At 42.7% G+C, this 13,827-nt stretch overlaps 1 protein-coding gene across 1 annotated transcript in view; it reads right to left on the bottom strand.

Annotated features, from left to right (window-relative positions):
- CCDC173 (coiled-coil domain containing 173) overlaps positions 1-13,827 on the bottom strand; it is an 82,993-nt gene that overhangs the window by 61,853 nt on the left and 7,313 nt on the right. Inside the window, exon 2 of the mRNA XM_030209703.1 lies at positions 12,186-12,403. Coding sequence (XP_030065563.1) covers positions 12,186-12,403 — 218 coding nt within the window. The remainder of the gene's footprint in view (positions 1-12,185; positions 12,404-13,827) is intronic.

The raw sequence follows: 13,827 nt of genomic DNA, 5'->3' as shown, positions 1-13,827 counted from the left end.
TTTAGGCAGCCATCAGCATTCGTGACGTCACTTCCTCCTTATCGTTCCTCTTCCTTGTCCCTACTTTCAGCTCCACTGCCCTGAGAGATCTGCTGCCTGGCCACTTGAAAGAGGGTGCATTTGCCTACCCTGTGTTTCTCTGCTGCTCTTTCACCTCATGCCCTACCCCAAACCGCACCATGGTTACAATCTTGACTCTACCATGCAACAGTACCATGATCCTTTATTCAGACATGATGTTTTTCCCCCATTTTTATAACTTTCCGTAGTCCAGCCACTAGATTGACAATCCTTGGCTTGCATCCAAAGATCGCAATTTCTTCTGGAACCTGGTATGTATGTACACTATGTCAAACCAGTAGGTGTCACCACTGAGCAATAACTGGGATGCTCTCTCCCCAGAGGCTTTTGGACACTGTCTTTACAGCATCCCAAGTCCAGTTAGCCTGGGAAGCAAAGACAAGACTCAAAATTAAACCTAGGTCTTCACCATAGCAGTGTACAGCACTAGACCAACCCACAACTTGTAGATTCTTAAATTTCATCAAGAAATTAGACTGGCTAAAAAGAATAATACTTGCAAAAGATCCAGGTCTGGCTCCTGTGGATCAGGCCAGCCAGAGCTGAAAACATAGCTAAGACAGTGATTGCAGCTCCCATTAAAGACAGGATTATTTTAAAATTATGTGTTTTAGTCTTTCAAATATTATATGGCATGACACTGAATTACATACAGCCCTTAATAACTATTCCCCTATATAACCTCTGGTTCTAGGGACTACCTTAGACTTCATCTTCCAGATTGCAAGAGAGTGTGCTATAAGTCGGTTCACTCTGCAGACTTTAGATACCAAGGTGCTAAGTGGTGGAACTCGCTGCCAATAGCAATCAAGGGTCAGCCTGATTTACTTGGTAGTTTGCAAAAGACTGAAAACTTCCCTCTTTTAGAGGTTTCTACTTATTGATGGAGTGTGATAGATTGTAACTAGCTATCAATGGTTTAGTTCTTATTTGTATCTTATTTGTGCTACTCTGATCTTACTTTATATTTTGCTTATGGTATTGTAAACCTTGCCTGTTGTTTTATTTATTGTAAGCCACATTGAACTCAAGAATGTATGGGATAATGCGGGGTATAAATATCAAAATAAACAAATAAAATAAATAACAACAGGAACAGCTACTGGCTGGATGCAGAGTGAACAGACTCACATTAAGTGTAAAGGGAACTATGGCTTGTGGCTCTCAGTTTAGAACTATCAATAAAAGATTAGAAAAATGAAGAAGGAGAAGGGGAATAACCAGGAGAAAACCTCCTGTGACTATTAATAAAAATCAAATACACTTCTGTCACCAATTCCCTTGTCGTAAATTGCACTAAATGTGCAAATGGAAGAACAGCTAAGAGCCCTGGTGAAGTTGCAGGCACCACTCTGGATGCCTTTTGGAACCTGGTGACATCAGGAAGCCCCACTTTGCTCCATCTATTTGAAGGCTTTCCTGCCGCAACTCTGAGGAACAGCTGGGACCCGGTGAAGTTGCTGTCACTGGTCTAGATGCCTTTTGGGACCCAGTGATGTCAGGAAGCCTCATTTTGCTCCATCTATTTGAAGATGTTCCTACCACAGTGGCATGCCCAAAGGGGAGTGACCAAAAGAGCAAGTCCCGCCCCTACGGAGCTACTTAAGAGCATGGAACTCTGTTCCGCTCCAATGGGGAAACGTAAAGATAGAGGGAAAAAGAATTTATCAACACCAGTAGTGGTTAAAGGCCCTATGGACCTGTATGTGCAGATGGTGATGACATCTAATACCATCCTCCCTACTGTGAGTAATCTCTCTCCTTCTGAAGTTTTCCTTTCTTCAGGAGCTGAACCCGCACCCACAACCAACTCTGACATCAGAAATGGCAAGTCCTCCAGTTCAGGTGAGCAGTTTGGTTAGCTCCGACTTTACTTTAAGAGATGTTTCTGAGATTGATGCTGGGGAGAAGCCTGAAAGGAGTTCTGACTTTACTGAAATTAAGGTTCCAACTCCTGTTCTATTTTCTTATAAATCTTTGTCTGTCTTCTCTACACCTAAAATTAATCAGGAAGTTTCCCTGAAAGACATTTATGAGGCAAAATTTAACATGGATAAGAATTTTCAAGATACTTTGTCCCTATATAGTAAATTTACTCAGGAGACAGTTGAAAAATTGGTTGAGCATGATGTGAAGTTGAGTTCAGTTCAAGATACGGAGAAGTTGGAGACTCAGATGGTCTCTTGTCAATCAGTGGTGGCTTCCTCTGTTAAGGATAGCCTTATGATACATATGCAAATGGAGTACTTGGAAATAGTAAACGAGCATGTAATCTGAAGTTTTTGAACTTTCCAGTTACCTATTATCTTTCTTTTATGGAACTTTTCAAGATGTATATGAAAGATGTTTTACAATTAACTTGTGAAAGTTTAGATATTAAATCAATTAAATCATTATCCTAAAGGGATAAGGGTAACTAACCAAGAAGGTGATTTTGATAATCTAAATTCTCCTGATAGTTTGGATCTTACAAAGCTTTTGGGATCCTCTAAGAATAAATATTGAAAACTGTGCTACGCTTTTAAGGCCCTTTTAGTAGTAAGCTGTAATAGAAGTGAATTTTAAAGACATTGCACTCAGAGTCTGTATTTTTGATGAGAAGTAATTCTGTTTAAAAATAAGTACATAAGCAATGCCACACTGGGAAAAGACCAAGGGTCCATCGAGCCCAGCATCCTATCCACGACAGCGGCCAATCCAGGCCAAGGGCACCTGGCAAGCTTCCCAAATGTACAAACATTCTATACATGTTATTCCTGGAATTGTGGATTTTTCCCAAGTCCATTTAGTAGCGGTTTATGGACTTGTCCTTTAGGAAACCGTCTAACCCCTTTTTAAACTCTGCCAAGCTAACCGCCTTCACCACATTCTCCGGCAACGAATTCCAGAGTTTAATTACGCTTTGGGTGAAGAAAAAAATGATTGTTTAACTTTGATTGTGTGAAAATAAGTTGGAATGTAGATGATAAAACACAGCTCTAATTAATTTGGTATGTGAAGGGAGAGGTGGAGCGTCTTTCGAGTTCAGACTGGCCACCTGGACTGAGAAACATGTGACCACATTCACACAGTATGGCTTGTTTACCAAAACAGAGAAATTCTCAAGCATTCTGTAATTTTCCTTAGCTCTGAACATGAGTTCTAAGCCTAATAAAAAAGGGAGTTTTAGTCAGTGAAATTGGGAGCTCGTCTGTAACGTACAAAGTGCTCAGAGAACCATATTTCCTGGTCAAAGAAACTCCCGACTTTCGCTGTGAATAGGGCCCCCCCACACACACACAGCTGATGATAACAGCCTGGATGATGTAATGATCAGTGATGGACGTATGTATATTATAGTGTATTATCGCTTTTTTTCCTGGTCTAGAAACTCCTAGTATAGCTTGGATGTATATTATATTATACTAGTAAAAAAGGCCCGTTTCTGACACAAATGAAACGGGTGTTAGCAAGGTTTTCCTCGGAGTGTGTATGTTTGAGACAGTGTGTGTGAGAGTGACTGTATGTGAGAGAGAGAGAGAGTGAATGTGCGAGTGTGTGTGTGTGACAGAGAGAGTGAGACTGGGTGCGAGTGTGTCTGTGAGAGAGAGAGTGAGACAGGGTGCGAGTGTGTCTGTGAAAGAGAGAGTGTGTGTGTGAGAATGAGAGTGTGTGCCAGGGGCCCCCCTCCCTCCCCTCCCTTCCTTCCTCTCTCCCTCCCTCCCAGTTCCAGGGTCGTCCCCCACCTCCCTCCCTCCCGGTTCCAGGGTCGCTCCCTTCCTCCAACTTTCATGGTTGTTCCCTCCCTCCCTCTGACTTTCAGGGTCATCCCCTCCCTCCCTCTGACTTTCAGGGACCCCCTCCCTCTGACTTTCAGGGTCCCTCCCTCCCAGATTCAGGCTCCCTCCCTCCGAGTTTCAGGGTCCCTCCCTCCCTCCCGAGGAGTCGTGGCGGCTGCCCACACACCCTCCCATTGGGCCAGGAGGGACAGCCTTGGCAGTTGCCTGCTTTCCTCCTCTGCAGTGCCGCTCCGACTCCTGAGGTTCCCCCTCCCCTGCGCCCAGCGCAGGGACACGCAAGCGCACCCGCGCGCTGGCTCGGCACAGCAGCACGCGCTCCGTGGCTCTGCCCTCTCCGCTCACGCCCAAGGAGGACTCCGACCTTTCTTTCCCTGCCATTGGACGCGACGCTGTTGGCTACTCCGCCCCTCAACGCTTCTGTTTTGTCTTTCAAGTTCCGCCTCCGCCCCTGTGCCCTGCCCCTTTCACCCCTCCTCCTCTGGCTCTGGCGTTCTATGTGACGTCAGCCAGGGCTTCGGAGCCTAGCAGACCAACTCTGAAGAAAGCCACGGACACAGGCATAGAACGTTGGAGGTGAGAATTATTATATAGGGTTACAATTGGCTTTAATTAGTCACACTGTATCATCTACACATTAAACCAACTAATTATATGTACTCTAAACATATCACATTATATTATTCTTTTAATATTTATTGAATATCATATCCTCGTTCACACACATCAAATCTCACATATCTCTTCATACAAATCTTAAACAACAAATCATCTAAACTCAATTATATAAAATTATCCCAGGATATAATTGGTCCCAGATGGTCCATTATAAGTGCCATACAACGGTCACTCCACTTAGTTCTCCTTATTTATATCCCAGGTACATAATCCACTGTCCAGTCAGTAAAAGTTCAAAAGATGAAACACACAACGTTCCATAGGCGCCCGGTATAAGAGGCTTGGGGAGGCTACGCCTCCTCAACCACAGCAGGATGGGTCAGCTGTTTCTATAGAAATGTTAAATAGTAGTAGTAGTAGTTCTCCGATGAGTCCAATCTTAAATAGCAGCAGCTGCAGTGAAAGCCGTCTGTAGCCTTTTGTAACTAGTTGTAATTTGATTACCTGCTGGGAGAGCAGAGCAGGGGGGGTTGGCTGGACTTGTCCTGGGTTGCCATGGAGATATTTAACTAGGCTGAATTCCTGCACATGAGCACTTCATACCAAAGAGAGTTGCACTGACCCCTGAAATTTTAAAAGTGCTAAAAATAAGTTTTAAAAGTATTTGAAAGATCATTTTATTTTCATTATAGTGTTTGGAATATGTCCACTTTGAGAATCAGGTGCTCAACATTAAAAGTTTATATTTATTTACTTATGTATGGCATTTTATCCCACATTGAACATGAATTAGGATGTTTTGTGGCTCTACATGAGAATTGTGATATTATGATCCCTTGTTTCATATTGTTGACGGTCTGCATTTTCCGTATGGGTCATGGTATGTTGGTGTATTAGGTTCTGCCCAGTGTAATATTTATGGTACAGTAAGGTTCTGAGTATGTTTTTGCACAAAGTTGTGCATCGTGTTTTGTAGTTGAGCAATTGTGGTTAGTATATGCTTTGAGCAACCACTTTATTCTTTGACATATGATACATATCTAATATCTAAATTTAATAAAAGGTATTAATTGTGACTTTTATTTTTATTTATTTATTTTTTCTGTGTGTTATCAGACAATTATGGATTTAAGCTCCACCCTGGCCCCACCCCCTAACCCCGCCCCCTTTAGCCTCCCTAAACAGTTGGGCCACCGACCGCCTATGCAACGTTCAAAGATTACAAAAACGATGTGCAAAAAATGAAGAAACAGATGTTCCACTGTTATCTTGATCTCAAACACCATCAGATTCACGTCCTTGGTGTACCAGATGCTCTAATGGGGCTGTTAAAGGTCTCCTGATGAAGTAAAAATGAAACATGGCCTATGTTGAGACCCGATTGATGATTGGATGATGAATGTAAGGAGCAAGTCAAACCCTGAATGATCTCCATGTAAAGTTAGAAGCTGTGAAGATTTCACATCTGATGGTGTTTGAGATCGAGATAACAGTGGAACATCTGTTTCTTCATTTTTTGCACATTGATTTTGTCATCTTTGAACGTTGTTTTTCATCTTTTGAACTTTTACTGATTAGACAGTGGATTATGTACCTGGGATATAAATAAGGAGAACTAAGTGGAGTGACCGTTGTACGCAGTGCCGTAGTAACGGCTAATGGCACCCGGGGCGGGTCGCCGCTGCGCACCCCCCCCCCCCGGGTGCAGCATGGCGTGACCCCCCCCTGTGGCACACCCCCCCGGACCACATTCATACCTGCGGGAGGGCCGATCCGCCCCGAGTGCACGTCACTCGGAGCTGCATCGGCCCCGCTGGTTCCCTGCTCTCTCTGCCCCGGAACAGGAAGTAACCTGTTCCGGGGCAGAGAGAGCAGGGAACCAGCGGGGCCGGCACCCCCCCCCCCCCCCCCCGAGCACGTGCACCCGGGGCGGAACGCCCCTCCCTTCCTACGCCACTGGATGTATGGCACTTATAATGGACCATCTGGGACCAATTAATTTTATATAATTGAGTTTAGATGATTTGTTGTTTAAGATTTGTATGAAGAGATATGTGAGATTTGATGCGTTTGAACAAGAATATGATTTTCAGTAAATAGTACAAGAATAATATAATGTGATATGTTTAGAGTAGATATAATTAGTTGTTTTAATGTGTAGATTTCTTGGATGTAGGGACCAGTGATGTAATGATTGTTTATAAGTATTGTTTCTTTCCAGTTATATAGAGGGGCATAATCGAAAGGGACGTCCTCGTTTCGATTTGGATGTCCTCGCAAAACGTCCCCATCCAGGGGTGGGGAAACCCATATTTTCGAAACAAGATGGACGCTCATCTTTTGTTTTGCTAATATGGTCAGGGATGCCCAAATCCTGAAATTTGGTCGTCCTTAGAGATGGTCGTCCCTAGACTTGGTCGTTTCTGATTTTTGGCGATAATGAAAACCAAGAACGTCCATCTCAGAAACGACCAAATGCAAGCCATTTGGTCATGGGAGGAGCCAGCATCTGTAGTGCACTGGTCCCCGACATGCTAGACACCAACCAGGCACCCTAGGGGGCACTGCAGTGGACTTCATAAATTGCTCAAAGGTACATAGCTCCCTTACCTTGTGTGCTGAGCCCCCCAAAACCCACTACCCACAACTGTACACCACTACAATAGCCCTTACGGGTGAAGGTGGGCACCTAGATGTGGGTACATTGGGTTTCTGGTGGGTTTTGGAGGACTCACTGATTCCTCCACAAACATAACAGGTAGGGGGGGATGGGCCTGGGTCCACCTGCCTGAAGTGCACTGCACCCACTAAAACTGCTCCAGGGACCTACATACTGCTGTGATGGACCTACATACTGCTGAGTATGACATCTGAGGCTGGCAATCAATATTTTTAAAAGATGTTTTTTGAGGGTGGCAGGGGGTTAGTGACCACTGGGGTAGTAAGGGGAGGTCATCCACGATTCTCTCCGGTGGTTATCTGGTCATTTCGGCCACCTTTTTGTGCCTTGATCATAAGAAAAACACGACCAGGTAAAGTCGTCCAAGTGTTCGTCAGGGACATCCGTGTTTCATTCGATTATGGGTCAAGGACGTCCTAGTGTTAGGCACGCCCAAGTCCCACATTCGCTATGCCTCCGATATGCCCCCTTGAACTTTGGCCGTCCCTGCGACAGAGTGCAGTTGGGGACATCCAAAATCGGCTTTCGATTATACCGATTTGAATGACCCTGTGAGAAGGAAGCCCATCCTCCGATTTACGTCGAAATATGGGCGTCCTTCTCTTTTGAAAATGAGCCCAAAAGCTTAATCATTGTATATATCTTAATCATTGTGTATTTCAGAACCTCTAATAAAAGTTTCATTTACCTAATACAACTCCAAAAGAATCCACAGTAATTACCGCTTACCACACAGCAATCTGGAACTATCGCCGGCCCAACATGGGCGCTGGTGGTAGTTCCATCCCCAGCAAGCCTCATTTCCAGCACTAGGGAAAATAGGTCCCTATTTTGTACCACAACAGTTACCCCACCCAGTGGTAAAAGGGCAGCGTTACCGCCAGGTTAGCATGGGAGCCTTTCCGCCACTTCAATGGGTGGTGGTAAGTGCTCCCCCTGCATGGCCATGCAGTAAGTGCAACCTTACCGCGTGACCATTTCTTTTTTTCAGCCTTTTTACCTGCTGCGGTAAAAAGGGCCTCAGCTCACAGCAAAAATGGCCATTGCCACTAGCGCAGATCCCTTTTACCGCAGTTCAGTAAAAGGGCCTCTTAGTGTCTTTTGTCTCTATTGATAAGAAAATGAAGATTTTGAGAAGTTATTTCAAAAAGAAAGATACAGATTTTTGTGGTCAGAAGATTCAAAATGATTCCATATGTACCTACTCAGTTACAGTGTAAGGCCTTCTTACAACTTAAGCCTAGAGTTTTGGTTGTTGGAGGTACATTCTTTTAAAACAATTCCTTGTAAATCCCTGGTTACACATGAAAACAATCCTTATATACATTTTTTAGATCCTATGCATTTAGAAGGATTCTTGTGAACTAAAGTGGAAGTTTTAATAATTTAGCTTATTAGTTTTTTGAGTTGTTTTTTTCTTTAGGGTTTAAGTTTAGGTCTGTAATTAATTTGAATTTTATTGCTTATTTGTTTCTCATTCCAACATCCTAGATGATGCCAAAATGTGGACTTGGTACAACATATGTTTGATAGAATTCAAATGAAAAAACATGAACTATCTTGCATTTTCTTTCTGGTTACTATTGATCTAATAATTTGACATTTTAAAAAAAAAGTCCAAATGGGCTGGAAATAAAGGAAGGTGCTGGATCAGAAAAAAACGGCATTATGCTCGAGTCCACTTTGATTCTTGAATCTGTATTAATCCTGCTGCTTTAAGTGCAATGATTATTCTAGAGAGAGTCACAGAACCAATTAATTACCTTAGGATTCTTTATTCCTCTGGTTATCTTTTTTGTGTTTGGTTGAAGTTCAGTACAGATATTACAAAACTAATGGAAAAGCTCATGGGTCAATCAGCTGCACAGCCTGGTTTCTCTGTTGGCACATGGCACAGTGTCCTGTCCAACATCATCACTCCATGCTGCTTACCCATAGCAACATACTGTAAAAGGCAGTTTATGTGGCAAGAATGGATAAACATCACTTAAACAAACTGCCTTTTATATATATGGGGATGAGTGCAGCCATGGCCAAAAAAGCAAACAGGATGCTAGGAATCATTAGGGAAGGGATGGTGAATAAGACCAAAAATAATATAATGACTCTGTATCGCTCCATGGTGCGACCTCATCTTGAGTATTGCATTCAGTTCTAGTCACAGTATCTCAAAAAACATATAGCAGAATTAGAAAAGGTTCAAAGAAGAGCAACCAAAATGATAAAGGGGATGGCAGATAAAATTTAATGTGGACAATTGCAAGGTGATGCACATTGGAAAGAATAATTCGAATCATAGTTACTTGATGCTAGGGTCCACCTTGGGGATCAGCACTCAAGAAAAAGATTTGGGTGTTGTCATAGATAATATGCTGAAATATTCTGCTCAGTGTGCGGCAGTGGCCAAAAAAGCAAATAGGATGCTAGGAACTATTAGGAAAGGGATGGTGAACAAGACCGAAAATACTATATTGCCTTTGTATCGCTCCATGGTCTGTCCGCACCTTGAGTACTGCGTTCAGTTCTGGTCGCCATATCTCAAAAAAGATATAGCGGAATTAGAAAAGGTTCAAAGAGCGACCAAAATGATAAAGGGGATGGAACTCCTCTCGTATGAGGAAAGGCTAAAGAGGTTAGGGCTCTTCAGCTTGGAAAAGAGACGGATGAGGGGAGATATAATTGAGGTCTACAAAATCCCGAGTGGTGTAGAACGAGTAGAAGTAAATCAATTTTTTACTCATTCCAAAAGTACAAAGACTAGGGGACACTCAAGGAAGTTACACGGAAATACTTAAAAAAAATAGGAGGAAATATTTTTTCACTCAACGAATAGTTAAGCTCTGGAGCTCTTTGCCGGAGGATGTGGTAACAGTGATTAGCGTATCTGGGTTTAAAAAAGGTTTGGACAAATTCCTGGAGGAAAAGTCCATAGTCTGCTATTGAGACAGACATGGGAAGCAACTGCTTACCCTGGGATTTGTAGTATGCAGTTTTGCCACGATTTGGGTTTCTGCCAGGTACTTGTGACCTGGCTTGGCCACTGTTTGGAAAACAGGATACTAGGCTAGATGGACCATTGGTCTGACCCAGTATGGCTAATCTTATGTTCTTATAACATAGTAACATAGTAAGTGATGGCAGATAAAGACCTGAACATCCAGTCTGCCCAACAATGAATCACGTGAAAAAGTATTTTCAGTTTTGAGTAAGGAGGGTGAATCAGTTATTTTCATTTCTAGCAACTTTATATTCTGACCAATTAATTGCCTGCTCTAGAGAGGTAAAAATTCAATTGGGTTAATATTCAGCCCAAGGCAGTCAGCCTTTCTTTAAATGCTGATTGCTCTCAACTATTGAAACTTGGATATTCAGTGCCAGGTCCTATCTGAGAACCAGCACTAAACAAAAGGATCCCTGGTGGCACATGGAAGTTATACAAATATGTCTGATAATCAGTGCCATACCCACATAACTAACTGGACAAATTTAGAACTGCCTTTAGTGTGGTCCAATATGCCTGGTTAGCTATGCAAGCAATGGCACTGAATATTGCTAATACTTGCTCAACTCCTGGTCCCTTCAGCTATAATGCCCCCAGCATTAATCAGCATGTGTCATGGCAGTCACACCACATTTTCAGTAGCACTGTGACATTGAGTACCACTGGCATTCTTGGGATGGCCCCCTCACCATGAATTAACTGGGCAAGCCCATATTAAATCATCTTGAGCATCTACACCAATCTCTCCAATGTACTTTAACTGTGATTTTGCCAAGAAGAACAATGCATAGTTAACATTCAGCACAATGTATTTGCTTCATCAGATATTTTCCATTTGTATCATACTTCCACAGTGAAGTCAGAAAATGATGAGTTCTGCTTCTTATGTTCTCATATGAGGAAAGGCTAGAGCTCTTCAGCTTGGACAAGAGACAGCTGAGCGGAGATATGATTGAGGTCTACAAAATCCTAAGTGATGTAGAAGGAGTAGAAGTGAATTGATTTTTTACTCTTTCAAAAAGTACAAGGAAGTTGCATGGAAATACTTTTAAAACAAAAAGGAGGACATATATTTTATTTTTATTTGTAGCATTTGTATCACACATTTTCCCACCAATTTGCAGGCTCAATGTGGCTTACATTTGTCATAATGGCGGTTGCCATTTCAGGGTAACAGAGTTACAAATGGTATTGCGTTAAGGTGTAATCATACATGGTAACATACATGGAACATATATGAAGCATAACATATATGGAACAGATCATGGTATATATATATATGCCATGTGCATACATACATGGTAAAGAAGAATACATTATGGTATTGCATGAAGGTTCCTGAGTAATAATTTAGAAAGTAACATACATTAGGTCATCGACTACAGAGAGACTCTATTCGATATAAGGTTTAAAGTGATAATGCTTGATTATTCATAGCAAACAGGTTTATCAGTCATGTGAAAGGAGTTCGGTTTTGTATAGATCGTGTATAATGTTATTAATTAGTTAAGCTCTGGAACTCTTTGCCGGAAGATGTAGTAACAGTGGTCAGCGTATCTGGGTTTTAAAAAAAAGGTTTGTAAAAGTTCCTGGAGAAAAAGTCCATAGTCTGCTATTGAGACACACACGGGGAAGCCACTGCTTGCCCTGGGATTGGTAGCATAGAATGTTGCTACTATTTGGGTTTCTGAAAGGTACCTGTGACCTGGATTGGACACTGTTGGAAACAGGATACTGGGCTAGATGGCCAATTGGTCTGACCCAGTATTTTTATTCTTATGTATTTTTACCCAAAAATACACTTTTCTAAACTTCAATTAAAAAATGCAAGTCCTCTTAATTACTTCTGTCTTGATGCTAGGCACTAATGAGAGCACAGACCTCCTAATGCTGACAGATTCTTCTCCACCAACCAGAGGCACCTAGATTTCAACGAGCAGTGATCACATTTGAAAATAAATTGTATTTAAGCATTTTTAATAGAACGCCTAACAAATCATCCTGCAAGTCAATTTTAAGTTTTACTTACTGTAATTGTGTTGGTCCAGTTTTTCACAACTGCTTTAGAACGTAAATGTAAATCCTTCTTCTCTTTTATTTCAGCAAGAATACACTTTAGTTTTTTGTCTGGATTGTTGAGGTTATCTTGAATTCTTTCCCACTCTTGCTTTGGAAGTACTGTAACCTGACGAAGATCCATTCCCTTTGAAATTAATTCCCCAATGGGAGCTTTTTCGAAAAGCTCTTCTATCACCACAATGAAAAAAACAAAAACAAAAAACTTTACCATAGACAGTTTTACATTTTTATTAGATGTATTACATGTATTGCATCATAGGTTAAAGGCAGTTTTTAATTTGAGTGACTTTCAGCAAAATAAAATCACTTAATCATATGGTATAATATTATAGAACTAAACTCTAGAAGAAGAAATTATTATTTTTGCCAAGCATTGCAAATACACCAACATAAGTAGATTTTACTAAAAAAATTCTGAACACAGGCCGGTCGATATTCAAAGCAATTTAAAAGCCACTTAAATCGCACTCAGTGGGCCCATTGCTGATACTCGGAGCACTTAACTTGACAGTTCCACTTAATATCGGCTCAGACGGGCCATTCCAAAAGTGATCAGGAGAAGAGCATTCCGGAAGCAGAGTTGGGGAGGAGACGGGAGTTATGCAGGTGCCAGCAATATTCAGTGTCGGTACCCTCATAGCTAGCAACCAAACAGGACAGCACAAATAGCTGTCCTAACTTTGGTTCCTTAGCTATGTGGGTGCCAGCTCTGACAATTGGCCAACACCCACATAACTACTGGGTTACTCCACTCACTCTCTCTCCCACCCACCCCTGAGCAAAGCTGGAAACCCCTCCTTCCAATGTTCCCTCCCCTCTGGAGCAAAAGCTGACCCCCATCTCACCCCCCCCCCCCCCCAGCACAGTCTAACTCCCCTCCCTCCCACCTCCCAAAAGTTGTGATCCCCTCTCCCAGCAAAAGCTGATCCCCTTCCAGCCCTCCTCGAGCCTACCTGAAGAGTCCTGGTGGTCAGGGCAGAAGCAAACCCCACTCGTTCTTGCTCCTCATGGCTCGTATTAAAAATGGCTGCTGTAACCTCTAGTGGTAGTCTTGTAGTACTACTGCTAGAGGTTGACCCTAGCGAGTGGGGTTTGCTCCTGCCCCAACCATCATGAATCTTCAGGTAGGCCCAGGGAAGGGCTTGCTATGACTGGGGGGGAATGACACAAGGGGACAAGGGAGAAGGGATGATCTTTGCTGGGGGAAATCATAGAGAGGAACTGTTGATTGCACTTATGCAGGTCCAAGCTGGGACCCACATAAGTTTTGATGGCCAGGTGAAGTCCGGTGAGAGCTGGATATTCAGTGATGGTACCAGACATGGCCCAGCACTAAACAACCAGGGGCTAATTTAGCCAGCAATGACCAGCGTTTACAAAACACTGACCACTGCTCGCTGAATATTGACTACAGCAGGCTTGTCCAACCTACAGCCTGTGGGCCAAAACCTAGCCCACCAAGTGTTGCTATACAGCCTGCACCTGACTGACTTCAGCTGCATCAAAACCATACAACTCCAACTACCCCGCTGTGACTCTAGCTCTCATCAAGCTTCAGCCAAGCAGTGCAGGAAGTTTGGGAGCTCTTGCCA

Source organism: Microcaecilia unicolor, chromosome 7 (genome assembly GCF_901765095.1).
Source record: "Microcaecilia unicolor chromosome 7, aMicUni1.1, whole genome shotgun sequence".
In the NCBI taxonomy this organism is placed as follows: Eukaryota; Metazoa; Chordata; class Amphibia; order Gymnophiona; family Siphonopidae; genus Microcaecilia; species Microcaecilia unicolor.
This window is presented reverse-complemented; position numbering and strand designations above follow the sequence as displayed.